Source organism: Lagenorhynchus albirostris, chromosome 13 (genome assembly GCF_949774975.1).
Source record: "Lagenorhynchus albirostris chromosome 13, mLagAlb1.1, whole genome shotgun sequence".
Taxonomy (NCBI): Eukaryota; Metazoa; Chordata; class Mammalia; order Artiodactyla; family Delphinidae; genus Lagenorhynchus; species Lagenorhynchus albirostris.
In genome coordinates, this window is record NC_083107.1 from 25397078 (window position 1) to 25424503 (window position 27426).

Here is a 27426-nt window from a genome sequence, read left to right on the forward strand (position 1 = left end):
GCAGTGTCAAAATAGGCCTACTAAAGCAGAAGATTTAAACAAGATCCAGAGTCTTACAGCATAATACCCAAAATGTCCAGAATACAAAAAAAAAAATCACTCATGATTATCAAGAACCAGGAAAATCCCAACTTGAATCAGAAGACAACAGACACCAACACTGAGATGACACAGGTGTTAGAATTATCTGAAAACGCTTTTGAAGCAGCCATCATAAAAATATTCCAACAAGCAGTTATGAACATGCTTGCACAAATGGAAAAATATAAAGTCTCACCAAAGAAATAGAAGCATAAAGAAAAACCAAATAGAAATTTTAGGCTGAAAAATGCAATACCCATAATTTTAGAAACAAAAATCTACTATGGATGGGAAAAATGGAGAGGACAGAGGAACTTGAAAACAGAATAAAAATTACCCAATCTCAGCAACAGAGAGAAAAGAGACTTGAAAAAAAAAATTAGCAAAGCCACAGGGATCTGTGAGACTATAACAAAGAGCTAACATTTATGTCATCACGGTCCAAGAGGAAAGGGACAGGAGGGTGGAGCTGGACAAATATTTAAAGAAATAATCACTGAAAGTTTCCCAAATTTGGCAAAAGTTATAAACCTAAAGATTCAAGAGGCTGGTGGAGCCCCAAACAGAATAAACGCCAAGAAATCCATTCTAAGACACATCATAATCAAAATTCTAAAAACTAAAGACAAAGAAAGACTCTTGAGAGCGGGACACTGACACCTTACCTATAAGGGAGAAACAATCAAGTAATGATAGATTCTTTTCATTAGAGACCATGAAGGCCAGAGGAAGTATCACATTTTTCAAATGCTGAAAGAAAAGAACTGTTAACCTAGAACTCTGTATCCAGTGAAAATATCCTTAAGGAATGAATCAGAAATCAAGATTCTCAGATGAAGGAAAACTAAGAGAATTTGTCACCATCAGACCTACCTTAACAGAATGGCTAAAGGAAGTTCTTGAATCAGAAAGGAAATTATAAAAGAAAGACTCTTGGAATATCCAGAAGGAAGAAAGAAGAGTGGAAAGAATAAAATATGAATAAAGATAATAGACTTTCTATAGAGTCTTCTAAATTATATTTGACAGTTGAAGCAAAAATTATAACATTGTCTGATATGGTTGTTAATGCTAGTGTATTTAGAGGAACTATTTAGGATAATTACATTATAAACGGGAGGATAAAAGGACTTAAAGGAAATTAAGGTTTTTACACTTCATTCAAAATGGTAAAATATTGACACCAGTATACTGTGATAGGAATGTATTTGTATAATGCAATACTTAAAACAACCACTTAAAAAATCTATATAAAGAGATACACTCAGAAACACTATAGATAAATCAAAATGAAATTCTAAGAAAGTATTCAATTAACCCACAGGAAGATAGGTAAATGAAAACACAGAAATGAAAAACTGAGGGAACAAACAGAAAGCAACAAATAAATCAACAGGCTGACATACCAATAATTACATTAAATGTAAATGGTTTTATGGGCTTCCCTGGTGGCACCTATCCCTGGTCCGGGAAGATCCCACATGCCGTGGAGCAACTAAACCCATGCACCACAATACTGAGCCTGAGTTCTAGAGCCCATGAGCCACAACTACTGAGCCTGCATGCTGCAACTACTGAAGCCCATGCACCTGGAGCCCATGCTCCACAACAAGAGAAGCCACCACAGTAAGAAGCCCATGCAGTGCAACGAAGAGTAGCCCCCGCTTGCTGCAACTAGAGAAAGCCCACATGCAGCAACAAAGACCCAAAGCAGCCAAAAATAAATAAATAAATGAAATAAATTTATTTTTAAAAATGTAAATGGTTTTAATACACCAATTAAAAGAAAGAGAGAATTCCCTGGTGGTCCAATGGTTAGGACTCTGTGTTTCCACTGACAGGGGCCCAGGTTCGATCCCTGGTTGGGGAAATAAGATCCCACAAGCTGCACGGTGTGGAAATAAATAAATAAATAAAAGAGATTGGCGGAGGTGGGGGCATGACCCAACTATAGCCTATCTACAGGAAACTAACTTCAAATACAATAAAAGTACATTGAAAGTGAAAGGACGGAAAAAGATATACCATGATAACAATCAAAACGTTATTAATGTATCAAATTAAGTAGACATAATGATAAAAAGAGTCACAGAACAAGAACAAATAGTCCTAAAATTTATATGGAACCCCAAAGACCTAGAATTGCCGAAGCAATCCTGAAGAAAAAGAACAAAGCTGGAGGCATAACCACCCCACCGACTCCCGCCAGACTTCAGACAATACTACAAAGCTATAGTAATCAAAACAGCCTGGGAACTTCCCTGGCAGTCCAGTGGTTAAGACTCCACACTCCCACTGTAGGGAGCACGGGTTCAATCCCTGGTCAGGGAACTAAGATCCTGCATGCCATGTGGTGCAGCCACAAAAAACAAATTAAAAAAAAAAAAACTGTGATATTGGCACAAAAATAGACATACAGCTCAATGGAACAGAATAGAGAGCCGAGGAATAAGCCCACACACCTACAGTCAATTAATCTTCAACAAAGGAAGCAAGAATATACAATGGAGAAGACAGTCTCTTCAGCAAGTGGTATTGGAAAAGCTGGACAGCAACATGTAAATCAGTGAAGTTAGAGCACTCCCTTATGCCATACATAAAAATAAACTCAAAATGGCTTAAAGACTTAAATATAAAGCATGACAGCATAAAACTTCTAGAAAAGAACATAGGCAAAATATTCTCTGACCTAAATTGTAGCCATGTTTTCTTAGGTCAGTCTCCCAAGGCAAAAGAAATAAAAGCAAAAATAAACAAATGGGACCTAATCAAACTAAGAAACCATAAACAAAATGAAAAGACAGTCTACAGAATGGGAGAAACTATTTGCAAATGATGCAACCAACAAGGGCTTAATTTCCAAAACATACAAACAGCTCATACAGTTCAATATTGAAAATAAATAAATAAATTTTTTAAATGGGCAGAAGACCTAAATAGACATTTCTCCAAAGAAGGCATGCAGATGGCCAACAGGCACATGAAAAGATGCTCAACACTGCTAATTATTAGAGAAATGCAAATAACTGCAATGAGGTATCACCTCACACCAGTCAGAATGGCCATCAAAAAAAGTCTACAAATAATAAATGCTGGAGAGGCTGTGGAGAAAAGGGAACCTCCTGCACTGCTGGTGGGAATGTAAATTGGTGCAGCCACTATAGAGAATAGTATGGGGGTTCCTTAAAAAACTAAAAATAGAGTTACCATTTGATCCAGCTATCCCATTCCTGGGCATATATATCTGGGGGAAACCCTGATTTGAAAAGATACATGCACCCCAGTGTTCATAGCAGCACTGTTTACAATAGCCAAGACATGGAAGCAACCTAAGTGTCCATCGACAGATGAATGGATAAAGAAGATGTGGTATATATATACAATTTTACTCAGCCATAAAAAAGAATGAAATAGTGCCATTTGCAGCAACATGGATGGACCTAGAGATTATCATTCTATGTGAAGTAAGTCAGACAAAGACAAATACCATATGATATCACTTACGTGTGGAATCTAAAAAAAATGATACAAAATGAATTTGCAAAACAGAAACAGACCCACAGACAGAGAACACAAACTTATGGTTACCAAAGGGGGAAAGGGAGGAGGGATAAATTAGGAGTTTGGGATTAACAGATACACACTACTATATATACAATAGATAAACAACAAGGGCATACTGTATAGCACAGGGAACTATATTCAATATCTTATAATAACCTATAATGGAAAAGAATCTGAAAAAGAATATATATATGTGTGTGTATACATATATATGTATCTGAATCACTTTGCTGTACACCTGAAACTAACACAACTGTATCTGAATCACTTTCCTGTACACCTGAAACTAACACAACTGTATCTGAATCACTTTGCTGTACACCTGAAACTAACACAACGTTGTATATCAAATATAATTTTTAAAAAAAATTCCAAAAGAAAAAAAAAGTCAATCCAACAAAAGACAGCAATCTTAAATGTGTCCCCACTAAACAACAGAACTGCAAATGTCTGTTAACTGGTCAATGGATAAACAAAATGTATAACTCTCACTCCATAAAACTGGAGTTTCCTACGAGTACACTGAGGACAGAGTGAAAGTGATAGTGATGTTTACAGCCATACAGCAAGTATGTTCCTCTACTGTGCCATTTTCCTTGTGCATGTCTGTCCCATGACCACATTTGGCTGTGATATCTATCTTCTGTCAGGCAATAGGGGTAAAGAAAAGTTGAGAGTGATCTGGAAAGGCAAATGAAGATATTCAGCATAGGAGGCTTTTGGGGAGATGAGCTCATGTCCCAAACAAAAGTAAAAGGATTTCATTTCCTTCTTCAATTGACTATGTTCTGTGCCTCTGGTACTCCTCAGTACATCTGGCCTTAGATGAACCCCTGATCCCTTATTCACTCCATTAGGAAAGACAGACAGTTCTAGACTAAAAACAACCTCTGGTAACTCAGGAAAAATTGCAAGCCAAAATTTCCATCCAAACGAACAGTAAGTTCAGCCATGGTCAAAAGCTCAAGAAAATCACTGAAACAATGCCATTACCTTATGTATAGAACAGTCCAATCTTTGTTTAAAGAAATAAAATATTACCTTAAATCCATTTTCTCTGACCTATATAAGTATCTGACGTTTTCTATCTGCAGAGTTAGCTCAAAATGTAAGTGGAGGAAGACAGCAGGTAGGAAATCTTGCCTAAGTTGAACACCTCAATTTATCTCCTCATATTTAATTTATGAGTATAATAAAATAATTCTGAACTTTTTATGAGAAATCTTGACAAAGGAATTATAATTAAAATATTAGAATTCCTTTTATATCTATTGTGCCCTTAATATAAATAAATTTGACCAAAATGATTAATCTCTCAAAGCAGTTTCAGAAAAATTCCATTACTGTGAGGATTTTACCAATTCTTTTACCTTTTCATGAGAACAAAGAAGTTATTTAAATCATATGTGATCTACAATGGTATTTGAGGACCAGTAGTGGTCTAATTTGCCTATTACATTTATTTTCTTATCCTTACTAGCAGACCTTCAATAGAATCATTTAAAAGTGGCAAATAATAAGAATATATTGGGCTTCCCTGCTGACGCAGTGGTTGAGAGTCCGCCTGCCGATGCAGGGGACACGGTTCGTGCCCCGGTCCAGGAAGATCCCACATGCCGCTGAGCGGCTGGGCCCGTGAGCCATGGCCGCTGAGCCTGCGCGTCCGGAGCCTGTGCTCCGCAACGGGAGAGGCCACAGCAGTGAGAGGCCCGCGTACCGCAAAAAAAAAAAAAAAAAAAGATAATAAACTGTAATTGAGTGCTGCAGGAGGGTGGGGAGAGTAAGAAAAGGAAATATACAAATTTTATTATTGTATAGTGGAGATTTTCATCTCTCATTAATGGATATTAAAGAAATAACTTAAGGGAATTATATAAACATGGAATTATAAAGATAACCCCTAAAACAAATACAAACCTTTCTAATTATGACAAGGAAAACATATATAGAGCAAACAAATTTACACAGTGTAGTGATTTTTCAAAAGCTATGAAAACAGTGTATACCTTAAAATAATATAACTAAAAATAACTAAACTTACCTATTAAAGTACTTTAAAACAGATTTGATTGCAGAACAAAATTCTGCTGTATTCAGCAGAAGAGACTACAACAAAGTGATTCAGAAAGGTTGAAAATAAAAGGAAGGGCAAAGGTATACTAGGCAAGTGCACCCCCATAATAAAAAAACAAAAAGCATGATTTTAATATCAAACATCATTGAATTTAGAGCAAAAATCACTAAACATGACTAAGAATGGCACTTTAATGCTAGGACACAAAGCAGAGAAGAGCAGAGAATTATCAAGAGGAGCACAAGAAATATATTCAGTAAGAGCTTGTTGAAGGGACAGTCTATTGAAAATATATCAGTTTTGAATACCAGTGTACCAAATAACATAGTATCAACATTTTTTAAAGAAATATAATTATATGTATGAAAGAAATCTGCACCTTCCTGAAGTGCTCATGGAATAGTCACAAAAGTTGACCATATGTTAAGCCACAAATAAACCTCAAAAGTTTGATGAATTACAAAAAGTACAAGTAGATCAGTCAACATTCTCTGAATACAATGCAATAAAACTAGGAATAAATAGCAAATACAGAACAAAAAGTCACTACCACCTGGAAATTTTTAAGCTGTTTAATAGCTTTTGAATCAAAGAGGAAATTAGGCAAAAATTGCAGTATATCTAGAAAATAATAATAATGAAACACTACATATTAGAACCTATGTGATATAAAAAAGTTAATGCTGAGAAAAATTCATATCTTTATACAAATTTCATTATTTTAAATTATATTAGTAAACCAGGAAAACTGAAAATAAATGAAGCAAGCAACTCAAGAAGAAAAGAAAAAACAAGCTTAAAGAAAGCTAAAGGAAGGAAATAATAAAGATAAAAACAAACAGTAGTGAATATGAAAATAGAAAATGGTAGAACAAATGAATAAATCCAAATTTGTTCTTTGGGGAAAAAATAGGAAATAGATCAGCCATTAGTTAACTTAGTTTTTGGAAAAGGGCAGGGGGAAAAGGCACATATACCCAAAATAAGATAAGGAGAAAGTAACCACACTTGTGTGAAATGCATAATTCTCCATGAAAATATAATTACCGAAAGTGAATTCAGAAGAGATAGAAACCTGCCATTTCCCATAAAAGGAATAGGGAAAGTTATGAAAGAACTACCCTCCCCCAAAATAAAGTACTGGAACCAAATGGTTTTGCAGGGGAATAATACCAAACTTTTAAAGAACAGATTGTTAAAGTTTTTTAACCATTTTATACCACAGAAAGAAAAAAAAATCCTTCCAAATTATTTTTGTGAAGATAATGTAATATCTTCACAAATGTATAATTACATAATAATATGTAATCCAGCAAACATTACACAGAAAGAAAAACTACAGACCAGTCTCACTTATGACTATCTATTAAACATCCCAAATAAAGTATTAGGATCCCAAATAAAGTAATAGGATCCAGCTCATATTTTAAAAATCATCTACAGGAATGCAGAAATGGTGCAGTATTGAAATCTATTAATATAGTTTACTATGTTAATATATCTAAGAAAAATATGATCATGTTTATTTCCATACATACTTAAAAAATGGTGTTTAATAAAGTGCAACATCCAATCTTCTTTTTTTTTTTTTTTTTTTTGCGGTACGCGGGCCTCTCACTGTTGTGGCCTCTCCCATTGCGGAGCACAGGCTCTGGACGCGCAGGCTCAGCAGCCAGGGCTCACGGGCTCAGCTGCTCCGCGGCATGCGGGATCTTCCCGGACCGGGGCACGAACCCGCGCCCCCCGCATTGGCAGGCGGACTCTCAACCACTGCGCCACCAGGGAAGCCCTCCAATCTTCTTTTAAAAAAACTTAAAAAATTAGGAACAGGTGGCTATTCCCATAGTGTATGTCTATGACAAGTCAAAAACCAGATCTTACTTAATGAAAAGACACTGAATATATTCCTGTGTAAGACAAGTAAGTTTACTATCATCACTGTTATCTAACAGTATTTTAGAGATTTTCACTGATATAATTGCACACATAAAAAAGAAGTTAGAATATAGGAACAAGGAAAGGAGGGACTTCCCTGGTGGTCCAGTAGTTAAAAAACACTCTGCGCTTCTGCTGCAGGGGGGCGCGGTTTTGATCCGGGGAACTAAGATCCCACATGCCCCACGGCATGGCCAAAAAAAAAAAGAAATAAGGAAGAAAAAGATAAAATGATCGTTATTTGCAGATTAATGGTAATATATCTAGAAAACCCAAAAGAATCGACTAGAAAATTACTTAAAACAACAAAAGAATTCATGACAATGGTCAGGTACAAATATTAATACAGATATAAGTACCCTTTAGGGCTTCCCTGGTGGCACAGTGGTTAAGAATCCGCCTGCCAATATAGGGGACAAGAGTTCGAGCCCTGGTCCAGGAAGATCCCACATGCCGCGGAGCAACAAGCCCGTGTGCCACAACTACTGAGCCTGTGCTCTGGAGCCCGTGAGCCACAACTACTGAGCCCACGTGCCACAACTACTGAAGCTCGTGTGCCTAGAGCACATGCTCTGCAACAAGAGAAGCCACTGCAATAAGAAGACTGTGCACCACAATGAAGAGTAGCCCCCACATGCCGCAACTAGAGAAAGACCACGCAGCTACAAAGACCAGGCACAGCCAAAAATAAATAAATAAAATAAATAAATTTATTTTTTAAAAAATAATAATAATAAGTACCCTTTATATTATTCCAGAACAACAAACCAGAAGTTAAAATGGCAGAAAAGTTCTCATCACAATAACCAAAATGATCAAATAAATGCTTATGAATGAAAATAATAATAAATTTGCAAGATTTATATGAATTAAAATGCTATTGAGAAACACAAAAGAAGACTTGAACAAATGAAACATCATTAGTTCTTGAGAGGACTCAGACCAGAAAGATGTCAGTTATCTCTAAATTAATCTATAAATGTAATGCAATTCCCTGTAAAATTTCTAACAGAAGAACTAGACATCTTGATAATAAAGTTAAAATTAGAAACAAAAAACAAACAAGAATAGCTAGAGACTCTTCCTCTCAAATATTAAACAGATATTCACAGTGTGATACTGGAAATTGAAAAAACAGAGCAATATAATACAATTTAAAGTCCAGAAATAGACCCAAATACATGGGGGGATTTAGTGTATAATAATGATGCTATTTAACATTGGAAAAATTATTCAACAAACTAGATAGCCATGTGGGAAGAAATTAAGTTAGAGTCATACACACAGCTTACACCAGTATAAATTCCAAAAAAAAATTTTTTTAATAAATTTATTTATTTTTGGCTGCGTTGGGTCTTCGTTGCTGCACGCCGGCTTTCTGTAGTTGCAGAGAGTGGGGGCTACTCTTTGTTGCGGTGCACGGTCTTCTCATTGTGGTGGCTTCTCTCGTCGCGGAGCATGGGCTCTAGGCGTGCAGGCTTCAGTAGTTGTGGCTTGCAGGCCCTAGAGCACAGGCTCAGTAGTTGCAGATCGATCAAAGATTTAAATGTAAAAATTGAAAATATCTAAGTACTAGAACAGACTATCAGTCTGGGTCCAATCAGGATATGGAAACCACATAGTGATTTAAACAAGGAAAAAGTATATAGAGTATTTTAACATAGTTTAACATATTAAGCTATGGTAATATAGCAATTATAAGATATAAGAGAGCTTTTTGTGGTACGCTAGGGCTGAGGGAGAGATCTCAAAGAATGACAAACTTGGAAAGGGGACCCCTTTCCCAAGGCTGGGGTTTAGACCCAGTTGGAGAATATATGGTTGCAGCTCACTGGATGCAAAGAAGTTCACTGGTTCGCTCAAGCCAGAGCTGATCCATGGCTACTGGGAAAGCAGGAAGCAACCCTCCAGGTGTAGGCACAGTGGCTGATGCGTAGGCATGCAGAGAGTGGAGAAGCCAATGTGGGCAGGAGGCCTGGAGTAAGCAGTGTCTGTATTGGAAGAACAGCAGCATTCGGAGGACTACAGGAGACAAAACTGAGGGGAGGGACAGGTGAGCAAAGGGAATCAGGCATCAGTGCAGGCAGGAGGCCTGAAGCATGCAGTGTCCATGCTGAGTGGACAGCTGACAGGTGATCAGGTTAGGGCTGAGAAGTTCCCAGTGTCTTAGTCAGCTCGGGCTATGACTGGCTGGTTTAAACAACAGACATTTATTTTCTCAAGGTTTAGAAGGCTGAAAGTCCAAGATCAGGGTGCCAGCCTGGTCAGGCTCTGGTAAGAGTCCTCTTCCATCTTGCAGACAGCGGCTTTCTTGCTATGTGCTCACATGGCCTTTCCTCAGTGCATGTACATGAAGAGAGAGCTCTGGTGTCTATTCCTCTTCTAAGAGCATCAGTCCCATCATGGAGGCCCCACTCTCATGACCTCATCTAAACTTAATTACGTCCCAGAGGCCTTGCCTCTAAGTACCATCACATTGGGAGTTAGGGCTTCAATTTATGAATTTTAAGGGGACACAAACATTCAGTCCATAACACCAAGGGCCAGCAAGTTCTGGGCATGTGGGTGGAGCACTACCAGGTAACTTCATACCCCACTGGTTTCAGCAGGAGTGCACCTTCCTCCTGCAATGTCCCTCCAGTACACTCTACTCAGAAAACTTAACATCATGATTACTGTAAAGGAGAAAGGCTTAAAGTAGAATTCTGTCCATTATTGCAGAGATATACTGAAGGGTGAATTTTGAGCTGAGAGGCAATAAATCAACAATTAACATACAGACCATGGGGGAAAATGTAACAGTAAGAAAGGCCTTTCTAATCATAACACAAAACCCAAAATTCCAAAAATAAAAGATTAATAAATTCAGCTGAATAAATATAGAAAATAGAAAATACACACTTGGCCAAAAAAAAAAAAATACTGTGTGTAAAATCTAAAGACAACTGACAGGGCTTCCCTGGTGGCGCAGTGGTTGAGAGTCCACCTGCCGATGCAGGGGACACGGGTTCGTGCCCCGGTCCGGGAAGATCCCACATGCCGCGGAGCGGCTAGGCCCGTGAGCCATGGCCGCTGAGCCTGCGCGTCCGGAGCCTGTGCTCCACAACAGGAGGGGCCACAACAGTGAGAGGCCCGGGTACCACAAAAATAAAATAAAATAAAATAAAGACAACTGACAATATGAGGAAAAATATTTGCTTCTATATCACATAGGGTTAATTTCCCTAACCGCATAAAGATTTCCTTGAAATCAATAATGATAATGACCAACAATCAATAGTGAGAAATTATGTACACAGTTTTCATTAAAGGAAATACACATGATGCTGAAACATTGAATATGTTCAGTCTCACTTATAAAAGAAATGCAAGTTAAAACTACATTGAGATGCTATTATTTTTCACTTATTTGGCTGGTAAAGATTTTTTTTTTAAGTTTAATGACATACTGTTTATGAGGATATAAAGAAGCAGACACCCTTATATGCCATTTATGGGCATATATTTTAACACAATTTCTATAGTGGGCAATTTGGTATCACAATTTACATACCCTTTAACCTAGCAAGTCTGTTTTTAATAGGTTTGGTTTTGTTTTGGCTGCACTGGATCTTCATTGCTGCACGTGGGCTTCTCGAGTTGTGGCGCATGGGCGCTAGAGTGCATGGGCTTAGTTGCAGTATGTGGGATCTTAGTTCCCCAACCAGGGATCGAACCCGGGCCCCCTGCATTGGGAGCACAGAGTCTTAACTACTGGACCACCAGGGAAGTCTCACAAGTCTGTTTTTAGAAACTTATTCTACAGATATGTTTTCATATGTGCAAAAATGATTTGAGTATAAGATTATTCATTTCAGCATTGTTTGAAGTAGCAAAAGATTGGAAACAACCTGATGTTAATTAATAGGGAATTGGTTAAATAAAGTTATGGTCCATCCATTAATGGAATACTATGTAGCCATAAAAATTAAGACACTTTTTATATATTGAATGTAACGATTACCCAGATTTACTCTGCAACAAAATCAAGATACGAAAGAGTATCATAATCTGGTCTATTTTGGTAAGAAGAAAGATCAAGTTTATCATTTATATTTTCTTCCATGTAAAGAAATATCTCTGGAAAGATACCCAATAAGCTAGTAATATTGATTGCCTCCAGTAAAGTACTGGTTAGCTAAAGAACAAGAGTAGGAAGGTGACTTTTTCTACATATTTTTTTGTAACCTTTGAATCTTGAATGCTTGTTGAATGTGAGAAGAGAAATCTCAACAAAATTTTGGAAACGATAATACAGGTGAAAAGTGACAATTGACTTAGCAGTCCCAAGAGAGCTAAATCTTAAGCCAGTAGTGGGAAACCCAAGGAAGAAAGCATTTTAAACCACCAAGTTCTCAAAAGCCTTGGGAATTGGTAAAATCAAGTACTTCTGGAGGTAAGAATGAAGGTAGAGCTAAAAGTAGAAAGATGTTGAACATCTGTATAAAAAGCAGTTTGACCTTTACATGCTCTCTTCTACTCCAAAAGCAACAAACTTATTCATCACCTTAGATGGGGCATCACAACATGCCCCATACCAATGGACCCCTAGGAATTTCACTGAGGTAGAAGGCCCCTGAATTTTAGTCAGATTTATTTCCTACCCTCTGGCATACAAATGTCTTACCAATAAGTTACTTCTTGCTCACTAGGTCCACTCAGCATAATGTCATTAATGTAATGGGCCAGTGTGATAGCTTGTGGAAGGGAATGGCAGTCAAAAATCTCTGTGAGCTAAATTATGACATAGGGCTGGAGAATTGATATACCCCTGAGGTAGGACAGTGAAGGTGTATTGCTGGCCTTGTCAGCTGAAAGCAAACTGCTTCTGTGGGACCTTATAGACAGGCGTGGAGAAAAGGCATTTGCCAGATCAATAGCTGCAAACCAGGTACCAGGAGATGTGTTAATTTGCTCGAGCAATGAAACCATATCTAGCACAGCAGCTGCTGTTGGAGTCACCACCTGGTTAAGTTTATGATAATGCACTATCATTCTCCAAGACCCGTCTGTCTTCCGTACAGGCCAGATGGGCAAGTTGAATGGGGATGTGGTAGAAATCACCACCCCGGCATCTTTCAAGTCCTTGATGGTGGCACTAATTTCTGCAATTCCTCCAGAAATTCAGTATTACTTTTATTATTTTCGTAAGTAGAGGCAGTTCTAGAGGCTCCCACTTGGCCTTTCCCACCATAATTGCCCTCACTCCACAAGTCAGGGAACTAATGTGGGGATTCTGCCAGATGTTAGGTATGTCTATTCCAATTATGCTTTCTAAAACTGAGGAAATAGCCACAGGCTGCATTTGGGGACCCACTGGACCTGATATAAAATTTCGTTGATCACCTGACCTCCACAAGCCCCTACTCTGACTAGTGGGCAACAATGATGTTTGGGATCTCCTAGAATTAGTGTCAGTTCATAGCCAGTGTCCAGTAGACCCTGAAATGTCTGATTATCCCCTTTACTTCAGTGTACAGTTACCCTGGTAATGTTCAAATCTTTCTGGTCCTTTTTTCATAGTTTTTTAATTCTTTGTTCATGGTGTTGAATCCCTCTTTTATTTCATTAAACATCTTAAAGGTACTTAAATATATTTGATAATTCTAATATCTGAAATTGTTGGTATTCTAATTCTCCTGTTTGTTGTTTATGCAGACTCTCTCTCATAATGTTTGGTTTCCTCACTGATTTTGTAATTTTGGATTATGAGCTTACCTTAAGCTGATCTTAATGTGTGAGAATTCTGTGGGGCCTGAGTTTAGGGTGTATACCTCTAGAAAGGATTTATGTTTGCTTGAGTCAGGTGCCCTGAGGTGCTATCAACCCAGGACCACTTTAAGTTATGTTTTAAAATTAGGGTTTCCTGGACCCTGCAGATAAAGACAAATCCCAAACCCACATGAGGGGAGATATATGGTTTCTAGGTCCCAGCAGTGATTTCTTTCTCATTTCTACTCAGAGTTCACATAACTTAACAAGTTTCATTGTCGCCTCCCTTGACCAGTGAGTAGATTCTTTCTAGCCCACCTTTTCACTGAGAAAATAACCTTTTGAGTGGTCTTAACTTTGAGCCAGGATGGCAGTTCCAATTCTACTCCTTATGAGGGCCTAAGGCCTTGTCTCCTTCTCCTTTACAACACAAAGCCCTAGGTTCCCAAGATCAACAAGTAAAGCCAAGGCTTTTATACCTATCTCACACTGTAGTTTCCTGTTGTCCCCACTTTGGTTCCTGGGGATTTCCCTTAATTTCTTATGAATTCAACTATGCATATAAAAGATATTTGTGTTTTATCTAGTATGTATACTGTTAGGTGGTAGAAGAGTGTGTTTCAGATATCTAGTTTATTTGTAGGTGCTTTTTACATATTAAGAATATTAATGTCATGCTAATCTTATACATTGCAAATATTTACCCAGTTTGTTTTTTGTCTTTAACTTTATTCATATTCTCCTTTACTTAACAGAAAATTTTAATGTGGTCAGATCTCTTCATTTTTCCCTTTATGGTTTCCTACCTTTGTTGTCATGTTTCCAAAGGCCTTCCCTACCAGAAGATAGTATCCTTTTTTTTCTACTATTTTCCTAGTTTATTTTTTCAATAAATTTATCATTATTGAATAATTTTAGATTCATCAAAAAGTTGCAAAGGCAGTACAGAGAATGCCTATATTTTCTAACTTATATTTTTCTTCCCCCTAAAACTTATTATATGTGCATCCATTTACCATTTATTCAAAAATAATTTGTTTAATAAAACTGTGTTCCAGGTACTGTCCTAGGCCCTGCAGACCTGGCAATGAAGAGATAGATCAGATTCCTCCTTTAGTATATTATTATATTGAGCTTATTATCAAAAAACTTTTGCAACCAGGTGATGTCCAATTTTAACAAAATTGAAGGAAGACTAAATTGAGGGACTTCCCTGGTGGTCCAGTGGTTAAGACTTCGCCTTCCAGTGCAGGGGGTGCAGGTTTGATCCCTGGTCGGGGAGCTAAGATCCCACATGCCTCGTGGCCAAAAAACAACAACCAAAAAAAACAGAACCAATATTGTAACAAATTCAATAAAGACTTTAAAAAATGATCCATATCAAAAAAAATCTTAAAAAACAAACAACTGAGTAGCAGCTGATCATTAAAATAATTTTTATTAGTATTTATATCCCTATATAATTTTTGGCATATAGCTCAGAATGAGTTTGACAATTTGATTGACTTCTATATTTATCAGGACAATGGTTCTCAGCACTAGAAACCTCCTAGAAAATAGGAATAGGATTAATACGGAATGTTGGTGCCATTCAATCAGTAATTTATTCACACATACCTTAACTAATTGAAAAAAGAACGCAACATGCTCATGCCATTGAGATGCATTTTTAATTAAAGTTTATGCTTAATGCCAATAATTATCAAAATAGGTAATATATATGTTGTTTTGATCAATTGTATATGAGCAATAATTTTAATAATAGCTCAATCTAGATTATTAATTAGAGCCTATAGTCATAGGAAATTTTAAAATCTTACAACATGTAAATATTTTTGACACAGAGAAGTATGATAAGATGATCAATAAAAAACTGCCAGCCGGGGCTTCCCTGGTGGCACAGTGGTTGAGAGTCCGCCTGCCGATGCAGGGGACTCGGGTTCGTGCCCCGGTCCGGGAAGATCCCACGTGCCGCGGAGCGGCAGGGCCCGTGAGCCATGGCCGCTGGGCCTGCGCATCCGGAGCCTGTGCTCCGCAACGGGAGAAGCCACAACAGTGAGAGGCCTGCGTACCGAAAAAAAAAACAAACTGCCAACCAAAAAATTCTATTACATTATGATAAAACTCTATGAGAAAAGTGAAATGGAAATATGAATTCAAGGAGAAAAATGAATAATATTCATTTCCATCTGTTAAAAAGAAAAAAGAGCTTGCTCATGTACTTTTTAAATTGAATAATGCAAGTATCAAATCCCTATGATATTTAGATTCTATTGGATTATGTTTTAAAGAGTAGTGGTATAGTTTTATTTTGAAATATTGATATTTAAATATGCTGGAAGTTATATCCTTAACAACTACGTACTTACTTAAAATCTAGATGTCAACTTAAAAACGTATAAAGGAGTATATCATTTTTCATATTCTTTTAGGGAGTACATGAAAAGAAATGCTCAAAGGCTACTAGTCTGTACTTGAGTAGGTTTCTTATCTTCCTATCTAGATTACAAGTTTTCTTTGTGTAAGAATTATATACTATTTCTTGTGTTTTTCCCAGAGATTCATGGAGAGGAGCATGTAAGCAAAGTAACATGCTCATGAATTTTATGTGCATTTTGCAAATATTGCTCAATTCTGCTCTTTGATCAGCAAAGTTTCCTTATCCCAAATATAATTCCTCCCCACTCCACCCCCACCTGCTATTGATGCTTGGAATTCCTTCAAATAGTGTCACAAATTTTAATTCCACATTTATTCAAAATGCATATATTCTTAGAAGACGTAACATCGATCTAGAGTCAGATTAGATTAGATTACTTCCTGAGAACAAGTTTTTGTGAAGGAAAGTGAGGAGAGCCAGGAGATTTACGTGTTGGCTCCTTGACCTGACTGCTGACTAAGCCAAGCATCTCTGCTCAAAGTGATCCTGAGGGGAAGATTAGGTAGGACCTTATCATTTCTAAAATGATCAAAATCCTCATTTCTGATAAAACATCACTCTTGAATAGAGAAGCTCACTGTGCCTAGACTGACTGAGAAATGAAGATAATGTCTAAGAGTGACGCTGCTAGGCCTCCAATTTGCAGACCACCCCAAAGTAAAACTAAGCAGTCACAACTGAACCTTCCTTTGGGTGAGTGAATGAGTTAAAACACATTCTTTCCTGTTTCTAGTAATTCCACATAATCAAAGTCCTTTGGCTAAAAATTTTCCTTCCTCTGGTCTAGGGAATATTTTAGTGCAGTGCCTAGAACATAATAGGCATTCCATAGATCTTGGTCAAATAAACAGATTTTCAGGAAGGGAAAAGTACTCTTGAGGAGTAATTGATAATGGAATTAGACTGCCAGTTAATCTGAAACGTGAGTCACTAAAGATTTGCATCTTTGATTCATTTTTCTCTGCAGCAAGTGAAAGGGAACTTTGCTAGGCTGCAGGCCTGCATCTCAGAACTCCGCATATTGCAAAGAGAAGGTTGTTTCAGACCACAAGCCACTTCTCTGCAGCTGGCAATAAAGGATGGGCTCCAGCAGTTCAAACAGTACAGCGGACACATGACCACAAGTGCAGCTCTGACCTACACTTCCCTAGAGGTAAAAGATGGCTTAGGACACTAACTCATCTTCCCATTTCAGTCCATCTAGATCCTTCATTGTTTGTCATCCTTCTGTTGTTCTCTGTTTCATTCACATTGAAAGTCATGACTAGATACTCCATTGGGTACATGAGTGACTGTGAGTTAAAACACATTCAGTCTCTAGTAACATCAGGCATCAGACAAATGAGTTTAAAAATAATTATGCTTTCATCTGCATGCTTATTCATCAATTAAAAATGTCTAAGTACAAAAGAGAATTGCATGTATTTAATACTTGCCTTCCAGAGTTTCAAGTTCAACCCAGATTCAGATTGAGCAAGGAGAGAAATCTACATGGAAGTACCACTGTGAGAAAAGAGCATATAAGCTCTCTGATCTTTAGTACACATTTAATGAGTGGAATTTAAGGATTCTATTTCCTTTGTATCCTCAAGAAATCAAAGCACTTTGAGCAAGAGGGATACTGTCAATGATTCAAGCAGTCTTAAAAACTGAAACACAGTGGGCGACTTCCCTGGCAGTCCAGTGGTTGAGACTCCACGCTCCCAATACAGGGTGTGCGGGTTCAGTCCCTAATCGGGGAACCCTAGTTGGGGAACTAAGATCCCACATGCTGCATGCGGTACGACCAAAAGAAAAACTAAAACTAAAACACAGGGATGGCTTCTCATTGGTCACTTTCTGGGGTAGGTTCAGCCTGTTTGGCAGGGTCTTGTGATGATCTGTCCCACCAGACCTCTCGCACCAGAATATGTCAAATGAAATTTGATTTGCAAATTACATATAAATCTTTTTCTTTGCCCTAAAGACAATAGCCACTACCACAGATTTCTGGGGTGTTTAATCCTCCAGATCTAACCTGTTACATTCTAACCTCTGTACATCAGGGAAAGTAGACACGTTGATTCTTCTATTTATTTCCAGATTACTGTTCTGACTTCACAGCCTGGAAAAGAGGTGGTCAAACAATTGGAGGAAGGATTGAAAGATACAGACATAGTCAGGGTCAGGAGACTTCAGGTGGTTGAGATCACAAAGGGAGTCCTAGAATGTATGGACTCAGCATCCCCTGTTGAAGAGGCCAGCAACGACGGTAAGAATTAAAAGAAAAGGTAAAAAGAATGGTAAGATTTTAATGAGTAGTCTTTTACAGATCAGGAAGATTATTTTCCATGGACTTTTTTTTTAAAAAAAGATTTTTTGATGTGGACCATTTTTAAAGTCTTTATTGAATTTGTTACAATATTGCTTCTGTTTTATGTTTCGGTTTTTTGGCCGCAAGGCATGTGGAATCTTAGCTCCCCTACCAGGGATCGAACCACCTGCTTTGCAAAGGGAACTCTTAACCACTGGACCACCAGGGAAATCTCTTCCATGGTCTTTTATGTTCTTAAATGAAATGAAGCCAACAGATTTCACTGTGGTTCAGACAGGTGTTTCTACATGTTAGAGTTTAATTTTTTAATCATATTTTTAATTTAGAAACAATATATGTTAATGTAAAATATTACATTATAGGTATAAAAGGTAGGTATAAAAAGTAAAAATTCCTTCCTCCTCAAGAGATTGGGGTATCACTCTTAATGCTCCATTAGATAGATAGATAGATAGATAATAGGAAGAAATATTTTATATTGTAATGGGATCATGACATACATAATATTCTGTAATCCTCTTCGCATGTTGTACAGCTATCTATGTTAGTATCTATAGACATTCCTCGTTTTTTACTGGATACATGATTTTTTTTACTTTGTGGTTGGACCATAGTTTGTTTAATCGCTTATTAATGAATAATTTGGTTTATTACATTTTGCTATCATAACCAATGCTGTATGAAGAGACTTATATGTACAGCTGGCTTCATTGGCCTATGACCAGTGCGGTCACACAAGGCCCTGCATTCAGAAAGCCCCTATGCTTAGGATTTAATGCTTTTGGGTTGCAGTCTTGAAATTCTTAATCAGTGTTTTGTAAGTGAAGTTTGATGGAACAATGGAACATGTGCCAGGGGATTATAGTCTCGGTTCATATGTGCCCTGCCTACCTCCTACCTCCCCAGAATGGGTTTTGAGTCACTGGATTCCCAGCCCTGATGTCCCCAGCCCGCCTACCCCAACCCAGTAACTACTGGCACTCAGATCTCTGCTAATAAATCCCCCATAAATCACCAGTAATCATACACTTCCTAGAAGAGAAAATATTCAAACTGAGTCTTAAAGGACAAATAGGAATTAACCAAGCAGAGGAAGAGGAAAGGGGGACTCAAAAAGGAGACCCAGGGACATGAGAAATCAAGATAAATCAACTTTCAGAGATGAGCCCATGGTTCCTTATGTCAGGAGCCTATCAGGCAGAGGCAGGAGTAAGGCTCTAAAGGTAGGCAAGGGTTAGATCAAGAAAGTCCATATATGCCCTAAACCCATTCTAAGACATTTAGATTTCATGCTAAAGCAATGGAAATTTATGAGAAGATTTTTGTCAGGAGATCAAGTAGAGATTCTCAAATTACAGCATTTAAAAGGTTTTTGACTGGTTTTAATTTATCCAACACTCAAGTTACAGTTCACCCTCTGTCAGTTCTTTCTGGTTATATTGGTCTTCTCCAAGGTTATACACACCTGGAGGTGTCCACTGTTCTGATACCATTGATCTCTTCCTGGTTCCATATAAATAACCTCACTCTTCCCTTCATGCCCTAATTAGGTTAGGGGGTTGGTAACTAAGGATGTGTTTCCCATCAAATTCTGACACATGTGGATCCTTCCAGCATCATGGACCACTGACATTGTTCTGGTTGGGGCGGGAGGGTAACTAGCCTTGCTGTGTGGTATATGAGCTCTCAGCTACTACACACCCTCTGCTTTTCTCAAGGCAGTCTCCTCACTGACTGTGCTTCTATTTCCATCCCTCCACTTGTAGTAATCTTTTCCTCTGAATTCCCCCTTCTTTCCTCTGAATTCCTCCCCTTATCCTCTTCCAACCAAATCCTCCCCATCCTTTAAGGCCTAATTGAGGTTCATGACTACTGAATTGATTTTCCTCTCCTTAGAACAACCACGTAGCCTGTGGTCTACACAACACAATTTAGCATTTAATTATATACCACATAGAATTGTTTACCATTGCTTTATTTGTTTTTAACGTCTTTTTATTGGAGTATAATTGCTTTACAATGGTGTGTTAGTTTCTGCTGTATAACAAAGTATATCAGCTATACGTATACATATATCCCCATATCCCCTCTCTCTTGCGGCTCCCTCCCACCCTCCCTATCCCACCCCTCTAGGTGGTCACACAGCACCGAGCTGATCTCTCCATGCAATGCAGCTGCTTCCCACTATCTATTTTACATTTGGTGATGTATATATGTCAGTGCTACTCTCTCACTTCATCCCAGCTTACCCTTCCCCCCCCCGATGTCCTCAAGTCCATTCTCTACGTCTGCATCTTTATTCCTGTCCTGCCCCTAAGTTCATCAGAACCATTTTTTTTTTAGATTTCACATATATGTGTTAGCATACAGTATTTGTTTTTCTCTTTCTGACTTACTTCACTCTGTATGACAGTCTCTAGGTTCATCCACCTCACTACAAGTAATTCAATTTCGTTTCTTTTTATGGCTGAGCAATATTCCATTGTATATATGTGTCACATCTTCTTTATCCATTCACCTGTCAATGGACATTTAGGTTGCTTCCACTTCCTGGCTATTGTAAATAGTGCTGCAGTGAACATGGTGGTACATGACTCTTTTTGAATTATGGTTTTCTCAGGGTATATGCCCAGTAGTGGGATTGCTGGGTCATATGGTAATTCTATTTTTAGTTTTTTAAGGAACCTCCATACTGTTCTCCATAGTGGCTGCATCAATTTACGTTCCCGCCAACAGTGTAAGAAGGTTCCCTTTTCTCCACACCCTCTCCAGCGTTTATTGTTTGTAGATTTTTTGATGATACCATTGCTTTATTGTGTGATAATTTTGTCTTCTCACCTAAACTGTAAACTACTTGATATCTTTTCTATCTGTATTAACTCTTAAGCATTAAGCCTTGGCATTACAAATTTGTCTTACTCATTTCTGCGCCCCACTCTGTAGTATATCCTAGATTATCAGTATATATTTGTTGAATGAATTGATGACAGTGATACCTGTGGAGTCTGTTCTTGGTCTGCCCAGCATCCCCTGCATCCCCCTTTGGTAACACCTCTACTTTCATGGTCACAGGGTGGGCTATGACCCAGGGGAGGCAATCATAGCTCTCCAGGCTACTAATCAGAGTCTTTCCCAGTAGGTTCTCAAACTGAATCTGTGAGAGAGAAGCTCTTTTTATTTCTCTTTGATCATGGACAGATCAGGCATGGACTATGTCCTTTTCTCCCTTCAGTGACTGTACCCAGAAAGTACTGAATCTCTAATGGCACAAAACTCAGAGTACTCTGAGGGTACCTGATGGCTTTATTTAAAATGGTTAGAGGCTAGCACTGTACAGAAGAGCTTTTAAATGCAGGAAGGCAGCTTTCTACCTTGTGTCACTGCTAACGATTCTTCCGGTAACTTCCTATTTGCTTATAAATAATACATTATCCCATAAATTGCTTGTAATTCCTCTTTGTGAGTTAAGTGTACATATGGTTCATGGCTTGAAATCTTCCCAGTTTGCCTGTACTTTCCTCAAAGTTAATTCCTTTATTCCATTAATGTTTTGCTATATCTGATGTTCTTGTCAAGAGATTAACAACAGCAACTAGTCTTATTCTCAGAAGGATGAGTGCTCTAGAATTAGGATGCCTGAGTCTAAATCCCAGTTCTATTACTTACTAGCTGTGTGGCTTTGGAGAAGGTACTTAGCCTGTGTAAGCCTTTAATTCCTGCCCCATCCAGTAGTTATGGGAGTTAAATGAGATCATACATGTTAATTACTTAGTATACAGTAAATGCTAAATGAAAGTTAGCTACTCTTAGTATTTTTGAAAATTTTTGTATATGGATGGTTTAATATTTCTGAGATTTGTTTTTGTTTTTTATTTATTTATTTTTGGCTGTGTTGGGTCTTCGCTGCTGCACGCAGGCTTTCTCTAGTTGTGGTGAACAGGGGCTGCTCTTCATTGCGGCGTGCAGGCTTCTCATTGCGGTGGCTTCTCTTGTTGCGGAACATGGGCTCAGTAGTTGTGGCAGCGCAGGCTTCAGTAGTTGTGGTGCACGGGCTTAGTTGCTCCGCAGCATGTGGGATCTTCCTGGACCAGGGTTCGAACCTGTGTCCCCTGCATTGGCAGGCGGATTCGTAACCACTGCGCCACCATGGAAGTCCTGAGATTTGTTTTTAATGGCCAGGCCTCAAGTGGACTGTGAGTTACCTGAGGATAAGACTGTGTCTTATACATCTTTGTATCACCAGCATATATCATTCTGCCTGGCACATAGTAGATTCTCAATAAATGTTTCTTGAATAAATAAATAATGATTGGGAAAAAACAAATAATTTGTGAGAGGTGGTGGTCACACTCTCTGACATCAACTCAAATATTTAGGGACATATGCCAAACACCTGTAGCTTCCCTTCGTAGCCCATGAATATCATGAATTGATTCAAACCCTTTTTGAATCTATTTATAATTTTTTAACTGTGGTAACCATGATCATCAATTAAATAAAAATTGTCTACACGCTACCTTTTGAAGAAAGAAACAGGTTACCATACAAGGAAATGATATTACAGATCAGTTTTAAAAGGAGCTATGAGACTATGTCCTTCGATTGGTCTAATTTCTGCCTTCTTTAGTGCAGCCCTGCATAGTGAGATCTAATTATTACAAAGATGACTTGGAGACTGCAAGATCCAGAATTGTTGAAGAAAAAGCGAACTTTGAAACTAAGAAGGTAGACTCACCTTTTAGAGAGTTCTTTAGCAAGATAATTTCATTTTAATGAAAAGGTTAACTTTAAATCACATTCATATCAGTTAAGGTTTTCTATAAATTTTCAGGCTTATGGCTTATTATATGTTTCTTTCAAGTGTATAAATGACACTTTCTTCCATCTGTTCTTGATTAGCCTAACTTGTTCATTTTTTCTTTATTTAAAATTTAGCTGATATTCAGAACATCAGAAGTTCACCAGATGTATTTGACAGAGATATGTTTACAAAGTTTTATGGAGCTGAAAATGAATTTGACTGATCTTAAAATTTTTTAGGTGGTCATCCAACAGGAAATACAATAATTAAATTAAATTAAATCCACCCCTATTCTTTTTTTTTTCCTTTTTTTTTTTTTTTTTGCGGTACGGGGGCCTCTCACTGTTGTGGCCTCTCCCGCTGCGGAGCACAGGCTCCGGACGCGCAGGCTCAGCGGCCATGGCTCACGGGCCTAGCCGCTCCGCGGCATGTGGGATCTTCCCAGACCGGGGCACGAACCCGTGTCCCCTGCATCGGCAGGCGGACTCTCAACCACTGCGCCACCAGGGAAGCCCCCCCCCATTCTTAGCTGAATGCAAAGACAGTATAAAATCTATGAAGTTATCATCAGTGTTATTATTACTATATGTGTGGTCACTATAATAAAAGCCTCAAATAAATCCCCAGTTTAAATACACATTCTTTACACACATTCAATAAACTCGGAGTTGTAAGCAATGTTGAATCTTTAATAAAATGTTTTTCTTTAATTTAGAAAAGCTTATTTAGTTATGTTAAGGCTTGTAAGAATGGTCTTAGATTGTATTCTCCATCCTGTAACCCCATAGGAATTGTTTTAAAATTTGCTCAAGTAAATGCTTGCTTTAAAGAACCATTTCTTACCCTTGCAAGTGTGGAAATAAGTCATTTGTATAAACTTGAAAAAAAATTTAGCTGAAATATCCTGCCTAGCTGTCTCTGTGGTAGCTTTTGTCCAGTTATTCTTTAATTTTTTATTACAAGTAAACACTCCCTATACAGAAGTATAATATAAACAGTTCAAAATGACCCAAAATTCTACCCTCCAGAGATAATTGCTATCAGCAGTGTAGGACACATTCTACTGGATTGCTTTCCTTACACATATATTGGACATGAACATACATGTAATGTTATTAGGGTTTTTGATACCATCCACTTTTACAAAAATGGAACTATATAATACCCACTGATCTGCATTTTTTTATTTAGCTATTTATCCAATAATTCTTTTCATATTGGAATATAGAGCTCTAACCCATTCCTTTTAGTAGCTGTGAGGTATTCTATTGTATAAATTCATCACCATTTATTTAACCATCCAGCTGAATTTTTATTTGAACTCTGTGGTCTTGAACAAGTTACTTAAATGCTTCATCCCACAATTTTCTCATTTATAAAATAAGGCTAATACTAGTAGCTATTCTATAGGGTTTTTACAAGGATTAAATATAACTTGCATGTAAAGTACTTAAAACAGTACCTGGCACGTGTGAGCAATGCATAAATGTTTTCTGTTGATATTAATAGTAATAGTAAGAGTTTGTGAGAGATGGTGTCCTCGCACAAACTTTTTACTGAGAAAATTTATACATACCTTTTTACTGAGAAAATTTCAGGCTCTAATAATTTTTTATTGAAAAGAAAATGTGACTATAAAATAATTTTTAATTCAAAATCATTCACAATTCCACTACTCCATTACACTGATTTTGTTTTTGCACATTACCTCTCAGTTGTCCACAATCATTTTTAGGTTTCAGAGTTATAATTTATGTATGTAATTTTTTTGTTTTCATGTAACATAATATTATAAAACTTTTTCCATAGTTTTTTAGCCTTCTTTTCTGTTATTTATCCATTTTGTTCCTGTTTTGCTCTTAAAAGAGGACTAGAAATGTTGGTCTGTGTAATAGAGATGTGAAGAGATATACTTCTCACAGGGGAAGATGGAATACTTTATCTTTATATGCCCTCTTTATATGTAAGCCAACCTGACACCTTTAGAGCAGATCTCTAATACTGGATTTTGATCATAAATTTAAGATCTGGGAGAGCCTTCCAATTCCAGCAGCCAAAATTAAGCACATAGGAGAGCCATCAATGGAGAGAATAATGCTGCTAGTTGGTTTTATTTTTAAGTAAGTTCTGAGCCTCAAGGAAAAGATATGTGAACTAAAAGCCATAGTCTCTTAAATACTCTAACAGTTGTCTATAGATTATAATAACAGCAACATTTTATTGAACACCTTCTGTCCAAATACTTTCTGTTTTAAATAGTTTCCACTATTATTTAATCTCATATATCTAGATGAAGAAATTAAGGCATAGTTTCTTGTCCAAATTAGCTTTCGCAAAGTTTCTTAGTTAAGATACAGAACAGGGATTATAAGCAGTCTGACTCTAAAGCTCACATACTTAACCATTCTCTATACTTCCTCAGTTGAAAAGAGCAATAAAGATAATCAAAAATTCAAAAGTTGGTTCTTTGAAAAAAACTGATAAAATAGAGAATTTTTTGGTGAAATCAATGAAGAAAAGACAAAGAAAGAGGACACAATAAACTATGTTAGGGTTGTGAAAAAGGAGCATAACTGCAGAATCAAAACATTGGAATCAAACATTTAGACAAAAACCAATATATTACTTAAAAGATACAAATTTTGACTCAGAAATAAAAATCTAAATGGTTCCCCTAACCAATTATCAATCCTAGATGGTTTTATAGTCAAATTCCATCAAACTTTCAAGGGACAGATCACTCCAATCTTATACAAACTCTTCTAGAAATTAAAAAAGAAAGAAAGAAAAAGAAAATACCCCCCCACCGCCAAGTCATGATAGAAAACCAGACAAGAACAATGTGAGAAAAGAAAATTGCAGGCCAGTCTGCTCATGAAAATAGATAAAACCATCTTAAATGATCTTATCATGTACAAAAAGAGACTATATAACTGATCAAGTTGGATTTATCCCTGTAATACAAGGTGATTTTGCATTAGAAATATATAAATATAAATTTAACCAAGGAGGAAAAGACCTATACTCTGAAAACTATAAGACATCGATGAAGGAGATTAAAGATTGTACAAATAAATGGAAAGATATCCTGTGTTCATGGATTGCAAGAATTAATATTGTTAAAATGTCCATATTACCCAAAGCAATCTACAGATTTAATGCAATCTGTATAAAATACCCATGACATTTGTCACAGAACTAGAACAAATAATCCTAAAATTTACATAGGACCACAAAAGACACTAAAGAGCCAAAGCAATCTTGAGAAAAAAGAAAAAATTTGGGGGTATCATGCTCCCTTACTTCAGACTATGCTACCAAGCTACAGTAATCAAAAAAGTATGGTACCACCACAAAAACAGACACATAGATCAATGGAACAGAATAGAGATACCAGAAATAAACCCACATACTTATGGCCAATTAATCTATGACAAAGGAGGCAAAAATACACAGTGGAGAAAAGACAGTCTCTTCAATAAAGTGGTGTTGGGAAAACAGCACAGCTATGTATAAAATAATTAAATTAGAATATTATCTCACACCATATACAAAAATAAACTCAAAATGGATTAAAGACCTAACTGTAAGACTAGAAACCATAAAACTCCTAGAAGAAAATATAGGCAAAACACTCTTTGACATAAATCATAGCAATATTTTTTTAGCTCTGTCTCTTAAGTCAATGGAAACAAAAGCAAAAATAAATTAATGGGGCCTAATTAAACTTAAAAGCTTTTGCACAGTGAAAGAAATCATTGACAATATGAAAAGACAACCTAGTTAATGGGAGAAGATATTTGCAAGTGATATCATTTGATAAGGGATTAATATCCAAAATATATAAAGAGATCATACAACTGAATATCAGAAAATCAAACAACCCAATTAAAATGGGCAGAAGACCTGAATAGACATTTTTTCCAAAGAAGACATATATATGACCAACAGGTACATGAAAGGATGCTCAACATCACTAATCGTCAGAAATGCAAATCAAAACCACGATGAGCTATCACCTCACACCTGTCAGAATAGCTATCATCAAAAAGACAACAAATAATAAATGTTGGCAAGGATGTGGAGAAAAGGGAACCCTAGTACACTGTTAGTAGGAATGTAAATTGGTGTAGCCACTATGGAAAACAGTATAGAGGTTCCTCAAAAAATTAAGAATAGAATTACCATATGATCCAGCAATTCCACTCCTGTGTGTATATCTGAAGAAAACAAAAATGGGGGCTTCCCTGGTGGCGCAGTGGTTGAGAGTCTGCCTGCTGATGCAGGGGACACAGGTTTGTGCCCCAGTCCGGGAAGATCCCACATGCCGCAGAGCGGCTGGGCCCGTGAGCCATGGCCGCTGGGCCTGCGTGTCCAGAGCCTGTGCTCCGCAACGGGAGAGGCCACAACAGTGAGAGGCCCATGTACTGCAAAAAAAAAAAAAAGAAAACAAAAACACTAATTTG

The 27426-nt window shown here is 37.3% G+C and overlaps 1 protein-coding gene across 1 annotated transcript in view; it reads left to right on the plus strand.

The window, feature by feature from the left end:
- The window catches only part of M1AP (meiosis 1 associated protein), a 56866-nt gene that overhangs the window by 1412 nt on the left and 28028 nt on the right, over positions 1-27426 (plus strand). The window contains exons 2-3 of the mRNA XM_060169423.1: positions 16813-16998; positions 17928-18096. Of these exons, the coding sequence (XP_060025406.1) occupies positions 16813-16998; positions 17928-18096 (355 nt within the window). The remainder of the gene's footprint in view (positions 1-16812; positions 16999-17927; positions 18097-27426) is intronic.